Source organism: Emys orbicularis, chromosome 20 (assembly GCF_028017835.1).
Source record: "Emys orbicularis isolate rEmyOrb1 chromosome 20, rEmyOrb1.hap1, whole genome shotgun sequence".
In the NCBI taxonomy this organism is placed as follows: Eukaryota; Metazoa; Chordata; order Testudines; family Emydidae; genus Emys; species Emys orbicularis.
The window spans coordinates 6,577,917-6,603,806 of NC_088702.1; the positions used below are offsets into that span (position 1 = coordinate 6,577,917).

The 25,890-nt window shown below is 46.6% G+C and overlaps 3 protein-coding genes across 3 annotated transcripts; all 3 read left to right on the plus strand.

Moving 5' to 3' along the window:
- The first annotated feature begins 4,444 nt into the window (after positions 1-4,444).
- LOC135892617 (uncharacterized) lies at positions 4,445-8,176 on the plus strand. Its single transcript, XM_065420415.1, has 6 exons — positions 4,445-4,481; positions 4,731-5,063; positions 5,598-5,908; positions 6,909-7,032; positions 7,357-7,403; positions 8,081-8,176. Exons 1-6 carry the CDS (start codon positions 4,445-4,447, stop codon positions 8,174-8,176), a joined length of 948 nt encoding a protein of 315 aa, XP_065276487.1.
- A 3,645-nt stretch (positions 8,177-11,821) lies between these two features.
- Positions 11,822-15,667, plus strand: LOC135892330 (immunoglobulin kappa light chain-like). The gene is made up of 6 exons (XM_065420052.1): positions 11,822-11,858; positions 12,115-12,441; positions 13,262-13,573; positions 14,332-14,475; positions 14,877-14,923; positions 15,572-15,667. Exons 1-6 carry the CDS (start codon positions 11,822-11,824, stop codon positions 15,665-15,667), a joined length of 963 nt encoding a protein of 320 aa, XP_065276124.1.
- Positions 15,668-21,819: 6,152 nt separating this feature from the next.
- Positions 21,820-25,287, plus strand: LOC135892619 (immunoglobulin kappa light chain-like). Its single transcript, XM_065420416.1, has 4 exons — positions 21,820-21,856; positions 22,129-22,455; positions 23,807-24,118; positions 25,277-25,287. Exons 1-4 carry the CDS (start codon positions 21,820-21,822, stop codon positions 25,285-25,287), a joined length of 687 nt encoding a protein of 228 aa, XP_065276488.1.
- The last annotated feature ends 603 nt before the right edge of the window (positions 25,288-25,890 follow it).

The following is a 25,890-nucleotide window of genomic DNA, read 5'->3' on the forward strand; positions in this document are numbered from 1 at the left end:
AACAAGACATTCTTCTGACTGCAGTTCAGGTAGAATATTTTCTGTGCTTCAGGGATTGATAAGGTCAGATGGTATTAGCATCAATAAAAAGGCAATAAACTCTAGTGTGGTTCATGAAAACTGTGTTAAAATTGTGATTTATCCCTTTACATTTCAGGGGGTTTCCTGGTCCTGCTTGCTGTCTGTGGGGAAGTGTGCAATCTGTGCCTAGCAGCAGTCAGTCTGGAAAGAGCCAGCCTAGAACAAGGTGGGAGTGAGTTGTGCATCTCTCTTTTAAGGAGCAGCCTGCTTTGTCTCCCTTTGTTTTTTGTTACTCTTTGTTGTTCTGGATTCTAAGAATAAAAGTCGAGTCAGCTTGCAATCTTCCAGCGTGAGTATTTGATATTTTTATCGAACATCCCTATTGTATGTGGCGAATGTAATAATCACCAAGATGCATATACCATGATTTTAGCAAAGGATGGAGGACATCAACAAACAGGCTCATTGTGCAGCATGGAAGGGGTGATGTTAGCAAAAATACACCTTAGCTTGTGTGTTCAGTTATTATGATAGATTAAGAAAAGGACTTGGGGTGGGGCCCTCTGGGAAAGCAATGGATGGGGCTAGAATATGGAAGTGTGGTGGAGTCACCCCACTCTGGAAAGTTTGGGGCAAAACCTACTTTTAGGACACTTATTTCAGATCTGTGCATAATTGCATGTTTCTTAATGTAATGTGCAAGATGCTTTATAGCGAGAACAAAGTGAAATGCCCCCGAAGAGATTCCAAATCCATCCCCTCTAGCCAGTTGTCACACATGCAGTTTGGAATACGGTCATCTCTGCGGCTTGTCTTGACTTGAACATTAAGGCTGAGAGTTGCAAAGCTCCATCGGGGATTTGATTGGCCAGATCAATGGAGCATCGAATTTGCCCTTTCAAACCTCAGCCTCAATAAAATCCTACTGCAAATCAGGGCCAGAGCCTCTGCTGAGCCCACTCTCCTGTTATCCCATGTTGATCTTCAGGCCATATATAAGCTGGCCCAGCCTGGAGGCTGCTTTAAACTGCACCAGCAGGTCATGACTCCCAAAGAGCCATTTGCCAACTGGGGATACCCCGAGTGCAGATTGCTCCGGTCACACCTCACATGCCAAGGGCTGTTGGCTGCAAGGGCTGGCTCTGCTGCCTTTACACCCCCTGGCACGTGCAGCCAGTTCCTGCTCCCTTGGTGTCATGGGAGCAGCACCAAGGGACCAGGGTGGGGACCAGGGTCTGACCCGTGTCTCATTGAGACCTAGCTCCAGGGGAAGTTGAATGTGGTGCAAACACCTCTCCTGGCCTAACTGGTTCACTGGGTCTTCAGCACATGCTTGAAGAGCAGAAGGACGGTGCGGTTGTCAAGGTGCTAGCCAGAGACTTAGGGGCTCTCCATTCAAATCCCTGCTCTGCCACAGGCTCCGTGTGTGACCGAGGGCCAGTGACTTACATCCCAATGACTTTCAAGCCTTAGTCCCTGTTGAAAGTGGGACTTTGCCTCCCAATCACTTAGGGGCTTTTGAACATGTTACCCCAAGTCTCTCTGGGCCTCCACTCCCCAGCTGTAAAATGGGGATAATTCCTCCCGACACTGCAGGGGGGGGGTGAGGATAAATAAGTAAAGAGCTAGATTAAAAGACCTTTGCTTAACTTGGAGCCTAGTGCCATAGATGTGTTTCGTACAGGGACACTGGCATCGTCCCATACAAAGGTCCTTGGATCAGGCACATCAGCTTAGCTAGAATTCAGACTATGATTTTGGCGTGGTGTTCACGGAAACCATGAATCTGAGGAAAGTCCATAGCCCCTGTGGTGACGGCTCCTGGCCAGTGAGGCTGGGCCCGGCTCCTAGCTACGGGCCTTGCAACCCACGTGGTCACAGCTCTACTTGGACACAATGGACACAGATCAGACATCAGGAATGGTAACTTAGAAAAGCCAGTAGGAGAACACTTCAATCTCCCTGGACACTAAATAACAGATTTAAAAGTAGCCATCCTTCAACAAAAAACTTCAAAAAGAGACTTCAAAGAGAAACTGCAACGCTACAATTCATTTGCAAACTTAACACCATTAATTTGGGCTTGAATAGGGATTGGGAGTGGCTGGCTCGCTAGAAAAGCAATTTTCCCTTTTTTAGTATTGACACCTCCTCATCAATTATTGGGAGTGGACCACATCCACCCTGACTGAATTGGCCTTCAACACTGGTTCTCCACTTGTAAGGTAATTCCCTTCTCTTCATGTGCCAATATATATTTATGCCTGTATCTGTAATTTTCACTCCATGCATCTGATGAAGTGGGTTTTTTTACCCACGAAAGCTTATGCCCAAATAAATCTGTTAGTCTTTAAGGTGCCACCAGACTCCTCGTTGTTTTAATGATAAAATTATAATCCTAACACTAATTGTTACAGACATTTAGCCAAATTGCAGTAGAGGCATCTAAATCACTTAGGAACCCGTCTTGCTTTCAAAAGTGATTTAGGCACTTGGAAGACTAAGTACCATTGATTTATTTTTCAGTGGTATCTAGGGCCCTCGGAACTAGAGTTTCAACGGTATTTAGGTGCTTAAAGATTGAGGTAGGTGACTAGCAGCGTTTTCAGAATCAATGGGAGTTAGGCACCTAAGTCATTTAGGCATGTTTGAAAATTTACCCTAAAGACTTTTGCCCCCAGTCACACACAACTGATATACGTTCATTTTGCAAGTCTATTAAAATCCAAGACACAGAGAAAGCAACTGTAATTGTTTTGGTTGATTTTTATTTCTACGTTATGTTTGATAAGAAAGCAAATTGAAACCGATCTTAAGAAAACCGCAGGCTACAGGACAAAGAGGCATGTTTGCTGCAAAGGAGCAATGGTTTAAAAAAAGATCAAAACCTGTTTGCTCGGATAATTGCACTTGCTTTTGTGGTTAGTTTCTACCCACTTATTTTGACGCTTTTGTTTTGTTTGTTCACCGAGCAAAGAGCTTGGGGGGATTTCTTCTTTTCAGTTCTATCCCCCTGCTTTTGGTTACCAAGAAAGTGTAAACTGCTCCCCCCGATTCCTCTGTAGCCAGTGGATGGTTAGAGCAAAGGTGAAGCAGAACAGTTGAACTAACTACAAAAACTGGGATTTACCTTTCAGCAGCGTGAAACAAATGAAATTTCATGGCACAAACACAGAGACATTGAGAAAATAGGTCAATCGCTAATTATCAACAAGACCATGTTAATAATTAGTTCTATCCACTAGGCAGTTTTGGACTGAGACTCGGGAGAGTTGGGTTCTATTCCTGTCTCTCCAGTGAGGTGATCCTGGGCAGGTCAATGGCCCTCTCTGTGCCTCAGTTTCCCCATCTGTACAATGGGGATGATGATGATGATGATGATACTGACCCCCTTTGTAAAGCACGTTGGGATCTACTCATGACAAGATCAGAATCGTTATGATTATAAATATGGAGCAGAACAACTTGCTGCATGAAGTGTTTGCAGTGCACCCACGATGCCCCTTGTAGCCCCACAAACTCTGGGCTGACAAGGCCAGACCCTGCGTTCCTGATGCACCCAGCACTATTCCACTCAAATCAATGGGAGTTTGGGGTGTGCAAAATGAGGGATCTGAACTGCAGAGTTTGGAGTCAGGTGACAAAGCTTGAGTTGTTCTGGGGTCCGGAAATCCAGCCACGGGGATTTCCTGGTCTCATTTCTCAAGCGAGCCGCACTGTGAGCGTTCAGGATTCCCTTAAAGACCTCCAAGGGCCAGATGCTCATCTAGTGTAAATCAGCGTCAGTTCATTGGCGTCAGTGGAGCGATGCTGTTTTACACCAGCTGAGGATCTGGTCCCAAATTACTGTTCACTATCATGTTGTCAAGCAGTAAGGCGCAGCGGTGGGTAAAATACTGAGGCCGCAGGGAGAAGCCCGTTTCTCAGCTGTTCATCACCCACAGCTGGGGCCACACTTCCAGAAGAGCCCAGCTCCCATTTAGGGCACGTCTACACTGCAGCTGGGAGGGTAGCCGCTCAATGTAGCGCACTGAGAGATAGCGGTGTGACCACGGCGGCACAGGTGGCAACCCGGGCTACCCTCTCCAATGCAATCGTGCCCGACCTTCTGGACACGTACGGCTAGCCTGAGCCACCGCCCATGCCGCTGTAGCCACACTGCTATTATTTCTTGCATATTCTACATTGTGCCACGTCCTGGTGGTCATTTCATTATTCTGAATCATGATAATATATCCATGTTTGATTCAAATGCAACAACAGCCGACAAGAAGCCCCTGTGAAAAGTATCTGTCACCACAGCACTTCCCCCAGGAGGCGTTCCTCAGCAGAACCGACCAGGGTGTTGGACCCTTTGCACTTGAGCAGCGTACCAGATGGGTGCTTTTAAATTTCATCTTTCCGAATATTGCTTGTTACAGTCATGCTGTCCTCCAAATACCTGCTCTTGTCTTTCATGGGTAAAGCTTTTGCATTAGTTGTACCATTAAGCTTGGAATTGAGAAAGGAGTCTTTTCAATTGGACATCAGCTTTCATGTTATCTGGTAGCTTAGGACAATTCTGCTGCAGTTTAGATGCTCTTCCATTTACTTTTGCACAATGTAATCTGATTGCATTTGGTTTAATTCTGAATTATCCTGATTATTTAGGGCAGATTGTGACCTGCTGAAAATTGGCTCTAATAACACACCCTCTTTTATTCCTACAGTGGTACAAGGGCAGTTATTTCTGCACCAACTTCAGCCGTTCCTGTTTGTGAACATTAATGATACAGCGAAGATCCGGTGCTCTTCCAAAAAACAGTTTGTAGCAGGAGGTGTGACAGTTCAGTGGTACAGGAGACGGGAAAGGGAGGCCCCCATGTTAATTAAAAGATGCTCAGATAATCAAAGAGTCAGTAAAGTTGCTTGCATATTGGAAGGACACGACTTGACACTGGAAATCTACAATGCCCAACGGAATGACTCGGGGGTTTATTACTGTACTGATTCATACATGAGCTTCTTGACTTTCGACAACGGATCCACCTTGATTGTAGGAGGTAAGGAAACAACTGGATGATTAGGAAAGAAATGGAATGACAATGCTGACATAGTTCATGTGCACGTTAAAATGTAAAAAGCTGGTTTGACTGCTTATCAAAGATTCCATTGTTCAAAGACAGACTGTTTGAAACCAAAAAAGAGCAAGTAAACAGTAATTGCTGAAAGAAGAGAAAAAATTAAAACTAGAAAAATAGTGAAAATGAACTCTTGAAAATGTTCTGTCTTATTCCTGGTCAGGGCACACGCTGGGAATATTTTTAACCTAAGAGCCATGTTTAAATGAAAGAATGTCTTGAAATTAGGAAATGTTCCTAGGACTGCATCAGTTTCTAAGATAGCACAGAGTTTCCCTTCTGCCAAGTGCAAATATGTGGTTAGTTTGGGTGGATCTGATTTTTCAGTTTCTTAACATTTTCTTATTTATACAACATATTTTTCCTTTGAGTTATTTTCATCTTGTACGAGTAACCCCCTAAATCAAACTGCAGCTCAGTTGAGCATCACACTGAACTCTCTGCTTTATTCTGCAGACAGTTACACCACCAGCAGTTGGGTGCTGCCTCTGGCTCCATCTCCCCACGACCTCCTCTCCCCCGGGACGGCTGATCTGGCTTGTGTGGTCCATGGAGTTTCCAGCCCAGTCCAAATTTCCTGGAGTATTTCTGGGGATCTGCAGGAACAGGGGCTGACACGTTCGCTGAAAGCAAAGGATGGCTCCTTGGTGTTCATAAATCGCATCAGTGTCCCCGTGGCCACCTGGACCAGTGGGAAGAATTTCACCTGTGATGTTAAATTCAACTCATCTGGCAAGAGTGTGAAGAAAATTGCCAGGTATATGGAAGGTGAGTGATTTTATATTAGCTTCTGGGAGTAGAGGGGAGTCAGATCGATAGCCCAGTGAGGGCCTGGTCCATGACTGGGACTCTGAGGCGCTATGATAATTATGACGGTAATTAGACATGTAAAGTGTCCATGGTCAGAGTGGCTTTAATGCAATTTGCAATTAGAGAAAGTTGTGAAATGTCGGGTAATATGCAGGAGCAGGCAGAGCTGGAGAGAATTTTGGGGAAGGAGGAAAGGGGACTTGCAGTGCTCACAGGGCAGTGATTTCCTGTGGAAACTTTCACAGCAACTGTGTCTGTAAAGCACCCTATAGAGTTAAATGACAGCCAGTGTCAGAGGGAGAAGGGAACAGAGAGCTGTTTTCTGGTGAGATGTGGAGAGGTGATGAGGTGAGGAGAGAGCTACAGGGAGGATTTTGTAGGTGGCAGAAGGTGCAGAGAAGATTCTGATTATAGGAGAAATCATTGGCCTAATGAAAAGGGCAAAACAGAGAGATTGAAAGATGCTGAAGACTCCTGTAGCCTCACTCCTCGGGGGTTAAGGCCTGTGGTGAAGTGGGGATCAGGAGAGAAGAGCTGGATGTGGTGGCATCAGTACCAGAGGCGTATTAAGGTTTGATGGGGCCCTGGGCCAGAGCAAGTGGGGGGCCCCTCCCCATCCCTTTTGCCTCCAGTCCTGCCCCGATGCTGCCCCTTCTGCCTGTCCCCCCCCCCAATTCTGCCCCTTCCACTGCAGTCCACCCGATTCCACCCACAGTCTGTTCCACTCTGCCCGGCGCTACTGCTTGGGATCAGGGTCGGGACACCGGGGCTTGCCCCACCCCACCCACCTGCCCAGCGCTCCTGCCAGGGGTCAGGGTGGGGGGTGCCCATTTTTCTGGGGGGCCCCAATTTGCCAGGGCCCCTAGGCGTGGGCCCCGTCAGCCCAGTGGCTAATCCACCACTGGGTAACCTGACCCTTTTTACTCAAGTCAGACACATATGTCTGGGGTTTTTTTTGCTTCCTCCACAGCCCCTGCCAGCGAGTGCTCACATTACATTGGGCCCCTTGCGGCTGGTGCTGCTCTGCTGCTGCTGTTGGTGTCTCTGAGCCTCATCTGGACCCTCTGCCCTTCCACTCTAGGTAATAAAGACGCTGCAAATGTCACAACTGCCAGCACTGATCTCAGAATGTTTGTTTTCTGTATCTTGAATTTCCTGTGTCGGGAGAACGGCTTTGTTCTCCGTGACAAAGGGAGCGATGTAGAAAGGCTTCTACTGCCCATGGCCAAGGCACCTTGTGTATAGTTCACAAAGAGCACTAGCCTGTCTGATGAGCCTCTCTCCATGTGCCATGCCTGGTGGTGCCCTGCGCACCCACAGCTCGGATGCACCATTAGTTAATGAACTACAGCTGGGAGAGTGACCGTGGAAGAGGAATTTTTACTGTTGTTTTTGTTTGTTCCAGGATTCCAGCCCAGGATCTCAGCACCCCCAGCTTCAGAGGAGAACCAGGTACGGCTCTTTGCAAACTATCTCTGTCTAAATCAATCTGTCTGTTATCAACTTCATATATTCATATATTTGGCACTTAAACTGATCATTCTGGAAGGAGAAGGTGAAAGTGAGGTTTAGCTGTTGGAGTAGCAGAAAAGGACCAAAGAGTCTTATTGCTAGCTTTGCTGCTAATTAACTATGGGATAGAAGGTAAGGCACTTACTGCTCTGTGACTCAGTTTCCCTGTATGTAAAAAAACTTACTGCGCAAGGATGATGGGAAGTTTGATGTTTTATTGGTTTTGACTGTACCCTTTACAGGGTTTTTGTGTACAAGGGAACATTTTTGCCACTTAAAAGATAAAGAGCTATAACAAAGTATATTTGTAAAGCACATGAAGATTTTCCTGTGAAATGTGCTAGGGACCTGATCCAAAGCTCACTGACTCCATAGGAGATTGTCCATTTATATGGGGTTTGGATCTGACAAAATATTATCAGTAGCTGAGTTCTTAAAGTCAGAATCCAGCGCTGGTTTCCATTCCTATAACACGCAATTTATAGGAGAAGCAGGAGAATAAGAGATGAGAGGGGATTTTTCATCAGGCTAAACTCACTTGGATGTTCAGTTCTGTCTCAGCTTGTATCCCTTCATTTTACAAGGAGGGGCTAATTTTACTAATTGTCACCAAACAGGGTGGAATCTTATACGCTCATCTGGATTTCGATTCGCGGAATCGCAACAGGCGAATGATGCAGAGATCGGCCAGAGGGAAATGTGTTAAACACTGAACAGTCTAGTGCAGGGGAATCCACACGTGGGAACTGATGACTGGTTCTCTGCTGATCGGACGTAGCAGCTGGAAGAAGTCTCTGTCTCTCTCAGTCGCCTTTTTTATTTATTTTCTCCCCTTCTCTGTTTAGAAATAAAAAGTCAGAAGATCCCCACAGAGTCCAGCCTCATGAGGTGGGAAATCTCCTTTTGGGATATAAAGGCATCAGGGTGTGGATGACTTTACACGTCACTTGTGTATTCGATTGGAAGCTCTTTGGGGCAGGGGCAGTCTCTTTGTTCTGTGTTTGTGCAGCGCCTAGCACAACGAGGCCCTGGTCCATAAATGGGGCTCCTGGGTGCTATAGTAACACAATCATCATCCTCCCTGCATCTGTATAGGGACCCGGACACAGCTGAACGGCTGCAGCTTCCCTGCACAGAGTGAGGCCGGACGACAGGAGCCTGCAGAGGGGATGTGCAGCCCCTGTATATGCCACAGCTCCCAGCTTCCCTAATCTCTTTCCCCAGCAGGCGCATGCTCCCTTTGCAGTAACGTTACATGGACGTGCAATGGGATTGTGAAGGGGCAGGATGGATGCAGGAGGAGCTGGGAGAGATGAGAATCTCTCCCCGGGCCAGGGCTGGAGCTGCTACTCCAGTGCTTCCTCTGCAGGCTGCTGCTTCCCCCTCATGGGCAAGATTCACAGCCCCCATGTGCCAGCCCCTCTGTACCATCTAACAATAACAACATGTTATCAGTGACTGGAGCTCTCCTGGTGCCTGAGCCTGCACGCGCTGCCTGTTTGCATCACAACTTGTTGTTGTTCAAGCTGTCATTCGAACTGTCACTCATTAAAAACAGACAGCAACGCCATTGGTGGTGTTTACATGGCCTTTTTTACTTGTTCAATGCATCAAGGTCAGCTCATTGTGTGATAAGAAAGGTGACCTCTTCAATCTTTTGGGCCAGATTCTGCTCTGTTTTCCAGCAGTGTAAATCTGGAGGAGCTCTGTTGCACTCAGTGGAGTTACTCCAGTTTTACACCAGTAACTCTGAAAGCAGAATCTGGCCCTTTCTCTCCCATTTAGTATCTTTCTTTTGAAGGATGCTACAACCGATGTGTTACACACCCCTTGTTACACACACACGCACCTCTTCACATATGGTAAGGGCTGTTTCAAAGAGGATGGTGATCAAATGTCTGCTAAAGGCAGGACAAGAAGTTATGGGCTTAATCTGTAGCAAGGGAGATTTAGGTGAGATGTTAGGAGAATCTTTCTAACTCTAAGGGGAGTTCAGCTCTGGAACTGGCTTCCAAGGGAGGTTGTGAAATCCCCGTCACTGGAGGTTTTTAAGAACAGGCTGGACAAACACCTGTTAGGGACGGTCTAGGTTTACTTGGTCCTGGCTCAGCACTGGGGGCTGGACTTGATGACTTTTCGAGGTCCCTTCCAGCCTGACATTTCTGTGAATGCAAATAAAAAATGAATGAATAAGGGCCTAAATCTGGTCCCATGTTACCCTGAGAACTGAAGTCAATGGGGCTGCAAGGGGGCCCATATTTCAATTGAACCTTAAACCCGAGGGCTGGACTGAATGGTGACTTGAACTCCCTGGCAATCCCATGAATCTTTCTGCAAGATGAGAGCAGCTGGCTCTGGTGACTTGGCCACCTTCCCATTTGGGTAATTACGAGGGCTGGTTGGCTAGAAAATTATTTTTGGTTCAAGAAAATTTTTGAGATTTTGATTTTTCATCCCAGTTTGACACAGGAAATTTTTTCAATATCTTGAAAATTTGTGTGGGGTAGGAAATCCATTTTCTGCCCAGCCCTGGTATTTACATGAGTGTAAAATTGCTCCTGTAGCTGCACTTGGCTACATTGCTCCTTTTCACTTCCTGCCCTAAGGCACTGCGCAGTGCTGCTGTGGGGCTGTCAGACAGCTGCCCCACTCCACCCCCACAGTGGATGAAGACATTTCTATACTCAGCAAAAGGGCCCAATCCTGCCTGGTGCTGAGGCACTTCCTGTGAAGTGCTGGGCACCCACAACACTGAGCAAAGTCCAGGGGAGTGGTGGGTGCTCAGCTGCTGTTAGGATCAGCTCCTACCTTCCGTTCCTTAAAGCAATTTACATTGTAACGCATTGTCACTGGGACCCTTATGGCAGTAAATAGAGCTTTGTGCCATTGTCGATCAGTCTTATTCTGAGGGTTATACTTACAGGAACTGGGCTGGGCAGACATTGTGCTCGAATAGCGTTATGATTTCTATGGTCTTGTCTGTATGACCACTGACAACATTTAGCCCTTTGACAGCGAGCCTGGGGACCTGATTCTCATTTGCGCTAAGCCCCTGTCCACCATGGTAATGCACCGGGGCTTGGAAGTGGGTGTGAGTGTAATTTATGCTCCTCTAAACTCTTCCTTACATTGGTGCAAAGGGGAAGCTGTGTCATTGTGAGTAATGCCCTTCGGCTAGAAATCAGGCAGAATCTTGGCCAGTCCAGCCGTCCTTCGTCAGGCCAAACTCCTGCTTCCATGTAACATTGCCTCAGTCAGGGACTGCAAGATTCTGGTCAAGTAGCTCCCTAAGAAGGAGAGGGCAGAAGGTCCGGAGGGAAAGGAAGATGGTCCACAGCATTAGAGAGCTGCCTGGAAGGGGTTTGTGTCATAACGATCCCCACTTTGCCAGGGGAACTGCAGCCAGTCAATGTAGCCTTAAAAATGGGGTGCAGGCTAAGGAGAAGTGGCCAAGGCACCTAGGGAATCGGGTCTTTTCTGAGCCAATTGTTCTAATCACTAGACCATGTTGCCCTCTATTGTCAGCTATTTCAGAAGGGTCACTGATAGATACATTTTACTTCTCTCCCCCTGCTTTGTGTAGCCAGACGCAGCTTTCTAACCAGCCCCATTCAGCTCATTTTAGCCAGTTCATTGCTAGATCCAAGATGAGGCCCTTAACTTCCCTTCACTTCAGTAGACATGAGGCCCCTAACCCTCTTAGCCATGTTTGAAAATCCCACTAGGTGCCTCTCTGCATCTATAGGCACCCAAATACTTCTGAAAATCTGGCCCTAAGTCTCTTGAAAAAGGGACTTGGGCACTTTTGGAAATCGTATCCTTCATTGTCTTATTTTTCTCACATGTCAGAGCTTTCAGTTTGATGATTTAAAATGCAATTTAAGTCCTCCAAGTCAAGACTCCAAATGATTGTTACAGGTCAGCATTGTACCACCAAGAAAGATGGACAATTATGGACCAATCTTGGATAGCTGGGGAGAGACTTAGATTGGGACTGTCAAAAACTGTAAGTGATTTAGAAGCATTTTCCTTTGAAAGTCAGTGAGACTTGTCCTCTGAAGTCATGTGAGTTGGTTTATATAGCTCATCCACTGAAGACACTGTGCCATGTTCTGGATGTTTAAAATTATTCTCAATCATTATAGTACACCCCTGTGCCATTGGAATGCAGAGAAATGCTGTACCCTCTGTAGAGTCTTTAACCCACCCCTCTAGTATCTATCACCACAGCACATCCTCCTCGGAGGCGTTCCTCACTGGAAATGACCGAGACACTGAACCCAGTCACTGCAGCAATGCACTAGCCATCAGCCTTTGGGCCAGTGTGTCAGGATTTTCTTTTCCTTTTTTTTACAAAAATGATCTTTGCCAAGTATCTGGTTTTATCTTCTTTAGGTAAAACGTCTGCATTAAGCTTTGGAATTGGGAAAACAGCCTCTTCAGTAGGACATCAGTGTTGAATATCTATGATATGTTTGGAAACTTTTGCTGGATATAAATTGCATTTCCATTTAGTTGTACAAAGTTAAAGCAGGTTTATTTAGCGGAGCATAAATATTATCAGACTAAGTATTTTCCGAACTAGCCAGTTTATATATGGCTGTTGGAGACTTGATGATGGAAACTGACTAAACATATTTTATTTCTCCAGTGCTAGGAGTGCAGTTATTTCTGTACCAGACTCAGCGGATCCTGTTCGTTGAAGTTAACGGCACTGCAAAGATCCACTGTTCTTCCACAGAAAAAATGGAAGGAGGAGACGTGTTTTGGTATTTGAGAAGAGAAGGTGAGACACCCACGTGCATTAAGTACTGTTTGGATAATCTAAATGTAAGTAAATTTGCTTGCAAACATGAGACACACCTCTCGACACTGGAAATCAGCAATATCCAAAAGAATGAGACTGGCGTTTACTACTGTGCATTTATATACAGCAGCTACCTGCTTTTTGGAAATGGAACCACACTGATTGTTGGAGGTAAGGAACCACAGCTTGTTTAAGGAGACTCATAATTGATTGACAAAGCATATTTCATGTTCCTATTAAAATGTAACAATATACCTTAGCTACTGAGAAACAGTTAAAAGAAAAGCATACTTTAGATAAAAAAGATCAGCTGAACATTAAATGCTATGGGCAGAGAAGGAATATAATAGGTGTATATTTCATAACTAGAAAACTTCACATTTGAAAATGTTGAAAGTAAACCTTTGCAGTTTCTCTGTGACCGTTCAAGCCACCTAGGTTGGCAATATTCCTAGCCTAAGAGCCATGACTGCATAAAACAATATTTTGAGTTAATGAAATGTTCTTAAGAGTGCATCTCTTTATAAAATTGCACACAATTTTCCTTCTAGCAACTGTGGATATTTATTGCGTTATATCCTAGTTGGTGTTGGCGTGTTGATTTAATACTTCCCGCTTCAACAGATTTTTTTTTAATTAATGTCTTAGGGGAAGATTTATGCAGTGTTGTTATAGCTGTGTTGGTCCTAAGAGAGACAAGGTGGGTGAGATAAAATATTTTATTGGACCAAGTTCTGTTGGTGGGAGAGACAAGCTTTTGAATTTACACAGAGCTCGCCTGTAGATCCGGGAAATTACACTCTGAATTTATTTCCCAGACCTGGAGAAGAGCTCTGTGTAAGCTTGAAAGCTTGTCTCTCTCACCAACAGAAGTTGGTCCAATAAAAGATTTTACCTCACCCACCTTGTGTCTGAGTGAAAGGTTAACATCTTTAATCAGACTGCAGATCATTTGATCATCGCACTGAATTCTCCACCTCCTTCTGCTCAGACAGTTATACCAACAGCAGCTGGGTGATGCTTCTGGTCCCATTTCCAAGTGGCAGTCAAGTCACTGGGACAGCGAATCTGGCCTGTGTGATCCATGGAGTGTCCAGCCCAGTCCATGTTTCCTGGAGTGTTTCTGGGGAGCTGCAGGAACAGGGGCTGACGCGCTCATTGAAAGCAAGGGATGGATCTTTAACGCTCATAAATCACATCAGCGTCCCCATGGCCACCTGGACCAGTGGGAAGAATTTCACCTGTGAAGTCAAATTCAACTCTTCTGACAAGAGTGTGAAGAAAAGTACCAGGTATCCTGCAGGTGAGTGATATTATATTTGAGGTTAAGGGAGACTCAGATGTGAAATAGATGTCAAGTGGCCACACTCAGAGCAGCTTCTACGTAACTTTCCATCACAGAAAGCTGGAATAGTCTATGTCTTATTAGAATTTCTCTAGAGAATTTGGGGAAAGGTAACTTTACATTACAGGGATCACTAGACAATTTAGTCGTGACCTTTAGGGCAGCTTTCACCCAGATTTTACAGGGATTCATATGTACAGAGGCATTTGAGAAGACATGCTCTCCAATTAGATATGCAAAGTGATGGAGAGGCAATGAGATGAGGAGAAACCTCCAGAGAGGACTTTGTAGATATGCAGAGAATTTTGGGAAAGGAGATGAGGAATTGCAATGTTCGCAAGACAGTAACTTCCTATGGAAACTTTCACACCAACCGTGTCTATAAAGCACCCTACAGAGTTAAATGACAGCCAGTGTCAGAGGGAGAAGGGAACAGAGGCACTTGAGGGTGCAGAGAGCTGTTTCCTGGTGAGATGTGCTGAGGCGATGAGGTGAGGAGAAACCTACAGGGAGGATTTTGTAGATGGCAGGAGGTGCAGAGAAGATTCTGATTACAGGAGAAATCATCGGCCTAATGCCAAGGGCACAACAGAGAGGCTGAAAGGTGCTGAAGGCTCCTGTAGCCTCACTCCTCAGGGATTAAGGTCCATGGTGAAATGGGGTCAGGAGAGAAGAGCTGGATGTGGTGGCATCACGACCCTCTTTGCGGAAGTCAGGCACATGTATCTCTTTTTTGGCTTCCTCCACAGCCCCTGCCAGCGAGTGCTCACATTACATTGGGCCCATTGCGGCTGGTGCTGGTCTGCTGCTGCTGTTGGTGTCTCTGAGCCTCGTCTGGACCCTCTGCCCTTCCACTCTAGGTAATAAACACAGCCCAGCCCAGACACTCTCCCGCAGAGAGAAATCCTACTCCCCTGCTTGTAACTGTCCCGTCCAACACATGAACATGCTGCAAATGTCACAGCTACCAGCACTGATCTCAGAATGTTTGTTTTCTGAAACTTGAATTTCCTGTGTCGGGAGAACGGCTTTGTTCTCCATGACAAAGGGAGCGATGTAGAAAGGCTTCTACTGCCCATGGCCCAGGCACCTTGTCTATAGTTCACAAAGAGCACTAGCCTTTCTGATGAGCCTCTGTCCATGTGCCATGCATGGTGGTGCCCTGCACACCCACAGCTCGGATGCACCATTAGTCAGTAAACTACAGCTGGGGGAGTGACCGTGGAAGAGGAACTTTTACTGTTGTCTTTCTTTGTTCCAGGATTCCAGCCCAGGATCTCAGCACCCCCAGCTTCAGAGGAGCACCAGGTACGGCTCTTTGCAAACTGTCTCTGTCTAAATCAATGTGTCTCTCAGGCTTTTCTAATTCATCAACTTCATATATCTGGCACTTCTGGAAGGAGGAAATGAAAGTGAGATCTAGCTTTTGAAGTAGCTGAAGGAGAGCACAGAGTTTTATTGCTAACTTTGCTATTAAGTTACTGTAGGATAGTGGGCAAGTCACTTAGTGCTCTGTGACTCAGTTTCCCCCTACATAAATAGTGGGTAACAAGACTTATGATGTTTTATTGGTTCTGACTGTGCCCTTAACAGGGTTTTTGTACAGCTGGGAACATTTCTGGCACTTATAAGGTAAAGAGCTATAAGAAATTATATTTGTAAAGCACGTGAAGATTTTCCAGTGACAGGTGCTGTGGGCCTGATCCACAGCTCACTGGACCTCAGTAGAAGACTGTCCATTGACATGGGGTTTGGATCTGGCCAAATATTGTCAGTAGCTGAGTTCTTAAAGTCAGAATCCAGCGCTGGTTTCCATTCTGATAACACGCACAGTTTATAGGACAAACAGGAGAGTCAGAGATGAGGGAATTTTTCATCAGGCTAAACTCACTTGGATGTCTGGTTCTGTCTCATTTTACAAGGAGGTGGCTAATTTTCCTAACTGTCGCCAAACAGGGTGGGATCTTATACGCTCATCTGGATTTTGATTCACGGAATCGCAACAGGCGCATGATGCAGGGATCGGCCAGAGGGAAACGTGTAAAACCCTGAACTGTCTCGTGCTGGGGAATCCACAAGCAGAAACTGATGGCTGGTTCTCTGCTGATTAGAAGTAGACAGAGCCTTCTTCCAGCTGTCTGGCTGTCTATTTTCTTTTTTATTTTCTCCACTTCTCTGTTTAGAATATAAAGGTCAGAAGATCCCCAAAGAGTCCAGCCTCATGAGGTGGGAAATCTCCTTTTGGGATATAAAGGCATCAGGGTGTAGATGACTTTACATGTCACTTGTGTATTCGATTGGAAGCTCTTTGGGGCAGGGACTGTCTCTTTGTTCTGTGTTTGTGCAGCGCCTAGCACAGAGGGGCCTGGTCCATAACTGGGGCTCCTGGGTGCTATGGTACAATCATCATCATCATCACCCCCCTATCTGCAGAGGGACCCAGACACAGCTGAACGGCTGCAGCTTCCCTGCACAAAGAGTGAGGCCGGACGGCAGGAGGCTGCACAGGGGATGTTCAGCCCCTGTATACACCACAGCTCCCAGCTCCCCTGATCCTCAGCAGGTGCATGCTCACGTTACATGGACGTGCAATGGGATTGTGAAGGGGAAGGATGGATGTGGGAGAAGCTCTGAGGGATGAAAATCTCTCCCCAGGCCAGGGCTGGAGCTGTTAATAAAGTGTCCCTTCTAGACACTGCTGCTTTTCCCCATGGGTGAGATCCACAGGCCCCCATGTGCCAGCCCCTCTGCACCATCTAACAATAACAACACCTTATCAATGACTGGAACTCTCCTGGTGCCTGAGCCTGCACGCGCTGCCTGTTTACATCACAACTTGTTGTTCTTCAAGCTGTCGTTCGAACTGTCACTTATTAAAAAGAGACGGCATCTCCACTAGTGATGTTTGTGTTGCCTCTTTTACCTGTTCAATGCATCAAACTCAGCATATTGTGTAAAAAGAAAGGTGACCTCTTAAATTCTTTGGGCCCGATTCTGCTCTGGTTTGCAGCAGTGTAAATCTGGAGGAGCTCTGTTGCAGTCAGTGGAGTTACTCTGGATTTACACCTGTACCTTTGAGAGCAGAATCCAGCCCTTTCTATCCCCCTTGTTACACACACCTCTACACATATGATAAGGGCTCTTTCAAAGAGGATGGTGATCAATTTTTCTCCATGCCCACCTGTCAAGGCTGTATCCCCACTTTGAACTTTAGGGTACAAGTGTGGGGGCCCGCATGAGGACTTCTAAGCTTAACTACCAGCTTAGTTCTGGTCCGCTGCCACCATTCCCTTCCCTGGGAAGCTTTTAGAAACTTCTCACCAATTCCCTGGTGAATACAGATCCAAACTCCTTGGATCTTAAACAAGGAGAAATTGACCCTTCCCCCCTCCTTCCTTTCACCAACTCCTGGTGAATACAGATCCAAACCCCCTTGGATCTTAAAACAAGGAGAATCAATCAGGTTCTTAAAAAGAAGGCTTTTAATTAAAGAAAAAGGTAAAAACCATCTCTGTAAAATCAGTATGGAAAATAACTTTACAGGGTAATCAAACTTAAAGAGCTCAGAGGACCCCCCTCTGTCTTAGGTTCAAAGTACAGCAAACAAAGATAAACACTCTAGTAAAAGGTACATTTACAAGTTGAGAAAACAAAGTAAAACTAAGACGCCTTGCCTGGCTTTTTACTTACAAGTTTGAAATATGAGAGACTTGTTTAGAAAGATGGGGAGAACCTGGATTGATGTCTGGTCCCTCTCAGTCCCAAGAGCGAACAACCCCTTAAAACAAAGAGCACAAAACACAAGCCTTTCCCCCCCACCCCCCAAGATTTGAAAGTATCTTGTCCCCTTATTGGTCCTTTGGGTCAGGTGTCAGCCAGGTTACCCGAGCTTCTTAACCCTTTACAGGTAAAAGGATTTTGGAGTCTCTGGCCAGGAGGGATTTTATAGTACTGTACACAGGAGAGCTGTTACCCTTCCCTTTATAGTTATGACACCACCAGAGGAAGGACAAAAGGTAATGGGCTTAATCTGCAGCAAGGGAGATTTAGGTTAGATACTAGGAAAATCTTTCCAACTCTAAGGTTAGTTCAGCTCTGGAACAGGCGTCCGAGGGAGGTTGTGGAATCCCCGTCACTGGAGGTTTTTAAGAACAGGTTGGACAAACACCTGTCAAGGATGGTCCAGGTTTACTTGGCCCTGCCTCAGCAGAAGGGGCTGGACTTGAAGGCTTTTTGAGGTCCCTTCCAACCTGACATTTCTATGATTCTATGAGTGCCAATAAAAAATGAATGACTAACGGTCTGAATCTGGTCCCGTGTTACCCTGAGTACTGAACCCACCGGGGCAGCAGGAGGGCCCAGATTTCCATTGAAACTTAAACCCGAGGGCTGGAATAAAGGTGACTTGAACTCCCTGGCAATCCCATGTTGCTTTCTGCAAGACGAGAGCAGCTGGCTCTGGTGCCTTGGCTACCTTCCTGTAGTAGGGTTGTGCCGGGGCTCTACCCTCCGAGATGGAGGGGTGCCACACCAGCTCACTAAAGTGCAGACAGTCCAACCTCAGGTCCCTTCACGCAGGGGCTGAGCGGCCCACAGTTCAGGAGCTCAGGCCCTTAGGCAGGGGCTGAGCGCTAACTAACAGTCTAAACAAGCCCAGGCCCTGGATCCGGGCGGGGCACCAACAGTCACAGCTCAAGCCCTTTTGGGGCAGGGGTTGAGCAAACAAACAGTTAAGGAGCTCAGGCCCCCTGGTGCAGGGGCTGAGCGGACAAGCAGTTAAGGAGCTCAGGCCCTGGGTCAGGGCGGGGCACAAAACAGTCACAGCTCAGGCCCTTGGATGCAGGGGCTGAGCAGACAAGCGGTTAAGGGGCCCAGGCCCTGGGTCAGGGCACACACACAGTCACAGCTCAAGCCCTTTGGGGCAGGGGTTGAGCAATCCAGCAGTTAAGGAACTCAGGCCCTCTGGGGCAGGGACTGAGCAGACAAGCGGTTAAGGGGCCCAGGCTCCTACACCTGAGCGTCGGGTGAGGGGGAAGCCTGCCACCCGTGCGGGGTGGCCTGCCACCCGTGCGGGGTGGCAGGGGGGAAAGCAGGCCCACCCACTCCACTGCGTTCCAGCCTGGGGCCCTAGCAGCGGTTACTGTCGCTGCCGGTCAGTGGGGTATCCTGACCGAAACACACTGACATCGGCTCACAGGCCTCTGCAGCCTGACGGGGGTCGGCTACCCCCGGGCTACTTCCTTGTTCCCCCTCGGGGCTTACCTCGGCGCCGATGCCGGGTTCTGGCCAGTCCAGCAGCATCGGCTCCTCAGGTGCGGGGCTTGGGGGCCGGTCCGGCAGCTCTCCCCCAGGGTAGCTGGCACGGGGCAGGCTTGGCTCCTCCTCGGGGCAGCTGGTCCGGGGCAGGCTGGGCCAGTCCTCCTCGGGGTAACGGGTCCGGGGCAGGCTGGGCCAGTCCTCCTCGGGGTACTGGGTCCGGGGCAGGCTGGGCCAGTCCTCCTCGGGGTAACGGGTCCGGGGCAGGCTGGGCCAGTCCTCCTCGGGGTAACGGGTCCGGGGCAGGCTGGGCCAGTCCTCCTCGGGGTAACGGGTCCGGGGCAGGCTGGGCCAGTCCTCCTCGGGGTAACGGGTCCGGGGCAGGCTGGGCCAGTCCTCCTCGGGGTAACGGGTCCGGGGCAGGCTGGGCCAGTCCTCCTCGGGGTACCTGGCGAGAGGTAGGCTTGACCGGCGCGGGGGGTTAGCAGGCGGCTCGCGGCCTGCGGCTGTCTCCCAAGCGGAAGCTCGGCCCGGGACGTCTGCTCTCTCTGGCGGTCTGGGCCTCACTGAGCTCTGCTGGCAGGCTTTTATACTTCCGGGTCGGGGCCGTGACCTCGGAGGGGCGGGCCCCGGACCCGGTGGCTCCGCCCACGCTGGGATTGGAGGAAGCTCGGCCCTGTCGGAGACGGAGGGGTGCCACACCGGCTCACTACACTTCCCATTTGGGAAATTTTTGAGGGAAAAGGGCTGGTTTTGATAAAGATTTTTTTTTTTACTTGGAAAAAGGGTTTTATAAATTGTTGAAATTTTTCATTTTGATATTTTACAAAATGAAAAATTCCAGTTTTCCCGGTTCCCAATGACTTCTTGCTTAGAAATTTAAGCTAATTATAGTTGCATTTTCTTTTTTAAATTGAATATGCTCAAAATTGAAAGGATTCATTTCATAACTGTGGAAAGAAAATGCCTCCACTCATCCAAACCAAAAATTATTTTTGGATATTTGGTTCAAGAAAATTATTGAGATTTTGACTTTTCATCCCAATTCGAGATGGGAACATTTTTCGATATCTTAAAATTTGTGTGGGATGCGAAATCTATTTTCTGCCCCAGCCCTGGTAATTACATGAGTGTAAAATTCCTCCTGTAGCTGCAGTTGGCTACATTGCTCCTTTTCACTTCCTGCCGTAAGGCACTGCGCAGTGCTGCTGTGGGGCTGTCAGACAGCTGCCCCGCTCCACCCCCACAGTGGATGAAGAGATTTCTGTATACACTGTAAGGGCCCAATCCTGCAAGGTGCTGAGGCACCTGCTGTGATGTGCTGGGCACCTTCCACACTCAGCAAAGTCAAGGGGAGTGGTGGGTGCTCAGCTGCTGTTAGGATCAGCTCCTTAAAGCACTGCACATTGTAAAGCATTTTTGCTGGGAACCTTAGAGCAGTAAATAGGGCTTCGTGCCATTGTCAGTCAGTGTTAATGGGTGGGATATAACAGGCCTTTACAGGAACTGGGCTGGGGAGACATTGTGCTCAAATAGCGTTATGATTTCTGTGGTCTTATCTGTATTACCACTGACAACCTTCAGCCCCTTAACAGCGAGCCTGGGGACCTGATTCTCATTTGCACTAAGCCCCTGTCCACCATGGTAACGCACAGGGGCCTGGAAGTGGGTGTGAGTGTAATTTATGCTCCTCTAAACTCCTCTTTACATTGGTGCAAAGGGGAAGCTGTGTCATTGTGAGTAATGCCCTTGGGCTAGAAATCAGGCAGAACCTTGGCCAGTCCAGTCGTCCTTCGTCAGGCCAAACTCCTGCTTCCACTTAACATTGCCTCAGTCAGGGACTGCAGGATTTAGCCCAGGTGGCTTCCCAAGCACGGGAGTGTGAGAGGGAAAAGGAAGGAAGATGGTCCCCAGCATTAGAGAGCTGCCTGGAAGGGGGTTGTGACAGATCAATCCCCACTTTGCTAAGGGAGATGCAGCCAGTCAGTGCAGCCTAAAAAATGGGGTGCGGGCTAAGGAGATGCTATCAAAGCACCTAGGGAATCTCGTTTTTTCTGAGCCAATGGCTCTGCTCACTAGCCCATGTAACCCTCTATTGCCCACTGTTTCAGAAGGGTTACTGACAGATACGCTTTAATTCTCTGCATACGCTGTAGAGCCAGATGCAGTTCTCTAACCAGCCACATTCTGTTCATGTTTAGCCAATCCATTGCTAGATCCAAAGGGAGGCAGGTGAGGTGTTTAGCTTCCATTGACTTTGGTAGCAGTGAGGCCCCTGACCCGCTTAGCCATGTTTGTAAATCCCACTAGGTGCCTCTCTGCATCCTTAGGCAACTAAATACCTTTGAAAATCTGGCCCTAAGTCACTTTTGAAAATCGTATTCTTCACTGTCTTATTTCTCAAACATGTCGGAGCTTTCGGATTGATGATTAAAGGTGCAGTTAAAGCCTCAGTTTGATGATTAGAGGTGCAATTTAAGTCCTCCAAGACGAGACTCCAAATGTTCATTACAGGTCAGTGTTGTAGCACCAAGAAATACGATACAATAATGGACCAACTATGGATGGCTGGGGAGAGACTTAGGTTGGGGCCGTCAAAAGAACTAAGTGATTTAGGAGCATTCTCCTTTGAAAGTCAATGGGACTTGTGCTCTGAAATCATGTGGGTTGGTTTGCATAGATCATCCAGGTTCTGGATGTTAAAATTATTCTAAATCATTAGAGTACACCCCTGTGCCATTCGAATGCAGAGAAATTCTACAAGAAATGCTGCACCCTTTGCAGAGTCTTTAACCCACCCCTCTAGTATCTATCACAACAGCACATCCTCCTCGGAGGCGTTCCTCACTGGACATAACCAAGACACTGAACCCAGTCACTGCAGCAGAGCACTGGGCATCAGCCTTTGGGCCAGTGTGTCAGGATTTTATTTTACTTTTTTTATGAAAATGATCTTTGCCGAATATCTTGTTTTATCTTCCTTAGGTAAAACGTTTGTATTAAAATTTGGAATTGAGAAAACAGCCTCCTTTAATAGGACATCAGTGTTGAATATCTATGATAGTTTGGAGACTTTTGCTGGATTTTAATTGTATTTCCATTCAACTTGTACAAAGTTATAGCAGGTTTTTTAGCATTTAGGCTGCAGAGCATAGATATGATCAGATTAACTAATTTCTATTGCTGAGCTATCCAGTCCATCTGTGGCAGTTGGAGACCTGATGGAAACTGACTATAACAATATTTTATTTCTCCAGTGCTAGGAGTACAGTTATTCCTGTACCAGACTCAGCGGATCCAGTTTGTTGACGTTAGTGACACCGCAAAGATCCACTGTTCTTCCAAAGAAAACTTGGAAGGAAGTAGGATGTTTTGGTATTTGAGAAGAGAAGGCGAGAAACCCACATGCATTAAGCGCTGTTTGGATGATCTAAATGTAAGTAAATTTGCTTGCAAACACGAGACACACAGCTCGACCCTGGAAATCAGCAATATCCAAAAGAATGACTCTGGCATTTACTACTGTGCATATATAGACAGCAGCTACCTGCTTTTCGGGAATGGATCCACACTGACTGTTGGAGGTAAGGAACAATAGCTTGTTGGAGGACATTAATAACTGATTGACAAAGCATATTTCATGTTCCCAGAGCCGGATTTAGGGGCAGGTGATCCAAGTGACCCCTTAGGGTGTTGGGCTTGGAGGGTGCCAGGTTCAGGTGCTGTTTTTGCAGTTCGCGAGAGCAAAGGTGAGAAAAGCGACCCTTTGAACTAAAGGACCAGGGTTAACATTCTAAGGCTGTCACCGACTGTAACACTATTTAATACTGGTCACCCACTGTTGGTGCACAGTTCCATTTCTTGATGTAAGTACATTTAAAAGTTAAATTTAAAAGTTTCTATTAGCTCAGAGGAAACGTATTTTTTATTTTGCTTATATAGAGCATGAATCCATACAGATTTACAGATCCTAGCATGCAAATTTATCGGCTTATATGACAGGGATAAATCATGCATGCAAAGTTGTGAAATGCGCTACAAATGCAATAAAAAATAAGGTATTCAAAAGTTTAACAAATGGAGAGGTGGGGCGCTCCTCGCCTGGGGCGCCCTTTGGTCTAGGGCAGGGGTCGGCAACCTTTCAGAAGTGGTGTGCCGAGTCTTCATTTATTCACTCTGATTTAACGTTTTGCGTGCCAGTAATACATTTTAACGTTTTTACAAGGTCTCTTTCTATAAGTCTTTAATATATAACTAAACTATTGTTGTATGTAAAGTAAATAAGGTTTTTAAAATGTTTAAGAAGCTTCATTTAAAATTAAATTAAAATGCAGAGCCCTCCGGACTGGTGGCCAGGACCCGGGCAGTGTGAGTGCCACTGAGAATCAGCTCGCGTGCCGCCTTTGGCACGCGTGCCATAGGTTGCCTATCCCTGGTCTAGGGCTAGCCCTGCATGTTTCCAGTAAAATGTAATTAGATACCATAGGGAAAGCATACTTTAAACCAAAAACATCAGCTAAACATTAAATGCTTTGAGTACAGAAGGAATATCATACACATATATTTTATATCAAAAAGATTAAAACTTGAAAGTGCCGGAAAAAAACTACTGAAGTTACTCTGTGACTGTTCAGAGCACCCAGGAGGGGAATATTTCCACCCTAAGAGCCATGACTGCATGAAACTATATTTCAATTTAATAAAATGTTCTCAAGAGCGCATCTCTTGATAAAAGAGCACACAATTTCCGTTCTGGCTAATGTAAATATGTATTGTGCTATATTATAGTTTAGTCTTGGCGTGGTGATTTCATATTTCCTTCTTCTTCAATAGCTTTTTTTCTTTGAATTAATGTCTTAGTGAAAGATTAACATCTTTAATCAGACTGCAGCTCATCTGATTATCACACTGAATTCTCCACCTCCTTCTGCTCAGACAGTTATACCAACAGCAGCTGGGTGATGCTTCTGGTCCCATTTCCACATGGCAGTCAAGTCACTGGGACAGCAAATCTGGCCTGTGTGATCCATGGAGTGTCCAGCCCAGTCCATGTTTCCTGGAGTGTTTCTGGGGAGCTGCAGGAACAGGGGCTGACGCGCTCATTGAGAGCAAGGGATGGATCTTTAACGCTCATAAATCACATCAGCGTCCCCATGGACACCTGGACCAGTGGGAAGAATTTCACCTGTGAAGTCAAATTCAACTCTTCTGGCAGGAGTGTGAAGAAAAGTACCAGGTATCCTGCAGGTGAGTGATATCATATTTGAGGCTAATGGAGATTCAGATGTGAAATAGGTGTCAAGTGGGCACAATCCGAGTTGCTTCTACGTAACTTTCCATTCCAGAAAGCTGGAATATTTTATGTCATAATTAAAAGTAGGCAGATTTGCAGAGAATTTGGGGAAAGCTAAACTGAGACATTAGAGAGACCCCAAGACAATGTAGCTCGGATTTCTAGAGCAGCTTTCACCCAGATTGTACCTATAAAGCACTGTAAAGAATTAAATAATAACTACTGGGGAGAGGTGAATACAGAGTTGGGATTGGAAGTTAAAACCAAAGGGTTCAATGAAAAGATTCAAAAAAGATTCTTTCACCTCCTGATGGTCCACTGGTGTCCACTTCCTCCACAGCCCATCCCAGCGGGTGTGTGGCACAGATGCTGCGCTATGCAGTGGCGATTTCCCTGGTGGTGTTGATGGTGTCCCTGAGCCTGGCCTGGAGTCACTGCTGTTCTACTCCAGATAATCAACACACTACAGTCCGTCCCAGGTGTGGAGACGTAGCAGCAGCCCTATTAATAGTGGGGCTGATTTCTCACAAAATAATTGAAAACAGTTCTCTCAGTTCTTTCTGTTCGTCCCTATTGAACATTTATTCCTTCCTACACTCATGTAACGCAGCAGCTCTTCTGTAGAGACGAGTGCTGTATTCAGCCAGGCTCGGCTCTTGGAACCGCCAGTGCATCTGATGGCTGACACACAATTTCTATCACTCATCATTTGCGTTATCACACAGGGCAAACTTCTGCCTGAAATAAGCAGGTGAAACTCCCATGGGAATCTTTGGGCAAATTCCATTGGAATGTAACCAGTGATGTAAATTACACAGCAGAGGCCTGGTTAGCCATTCAGTTGTAAATGCACAACTCCCATTGAAGTGGCAGGATAATCTGGGTTGGGGTATAAATTGGTCAGAAAACAGCTGTAAATGGTGAAGAAAAACTGAGTCTTCAAAATGAGTGAATTTAGGATTCAGGCAGTTCTAATACCGCTGTCATTCTGCTAAGGCTGGATTTGGCCTTTTCTGTCTGTTTTGGAAATTCAGTAGAAGAGCGAAAGCAGCAGACTTAGAGGAGTTCATGGGCAGATGAAAAACTGTCTCAATCCTAAACTCCTTTTTCAGCCAAGTGTTGAACTTTTAAAGCAAGATTCCCATGATGGTTTCAGTGCTAATGACATGCACTGTTTGGACAGAGGAATTTTAAATACAATTTAACAATCCGTTTGTAAATGTAACTGACTGTTGTGTCCAAATCCATCGAAGTTTTACTAATTAACCTTGCAGGGAGGTGTCTAATGTTGCTAAATGTTGTCAAACAGGGTCAAACCGCTTATGCCCAACTGGAGTTTGATTCAAGGAATCCCAACCAGAGCAGGGAGCAGTGACCAGTGAAAGGGGAAAGGGGGAAATCGTAGCCCACACGGGGATCCAAGCCTGGACACTCACAGCTGTTTCACTGCCGAGCTCAATGACAGGCCCATCCTGTAAGGTGTGGACTTTCTGTAATAGCTGTTGGTTGGTTTTACTGCTTCTTACTGCTGCTGCATGTGGCTCAGTTCCAAAATGTAACTGAAAATTAACCTACTCGTCCATCCAGCCTATACAGAGCAGGAAGTCACAAAAAGAACCAGACTCTTGATGGTGAGAGAGATCTTGGGAAACTGTGTCTGGATGGAGCTGTGTGAGGTCAGGCTCTCTCCGCATCCCAGTCCTGGAGGGAGACTGCTACTTTTCCT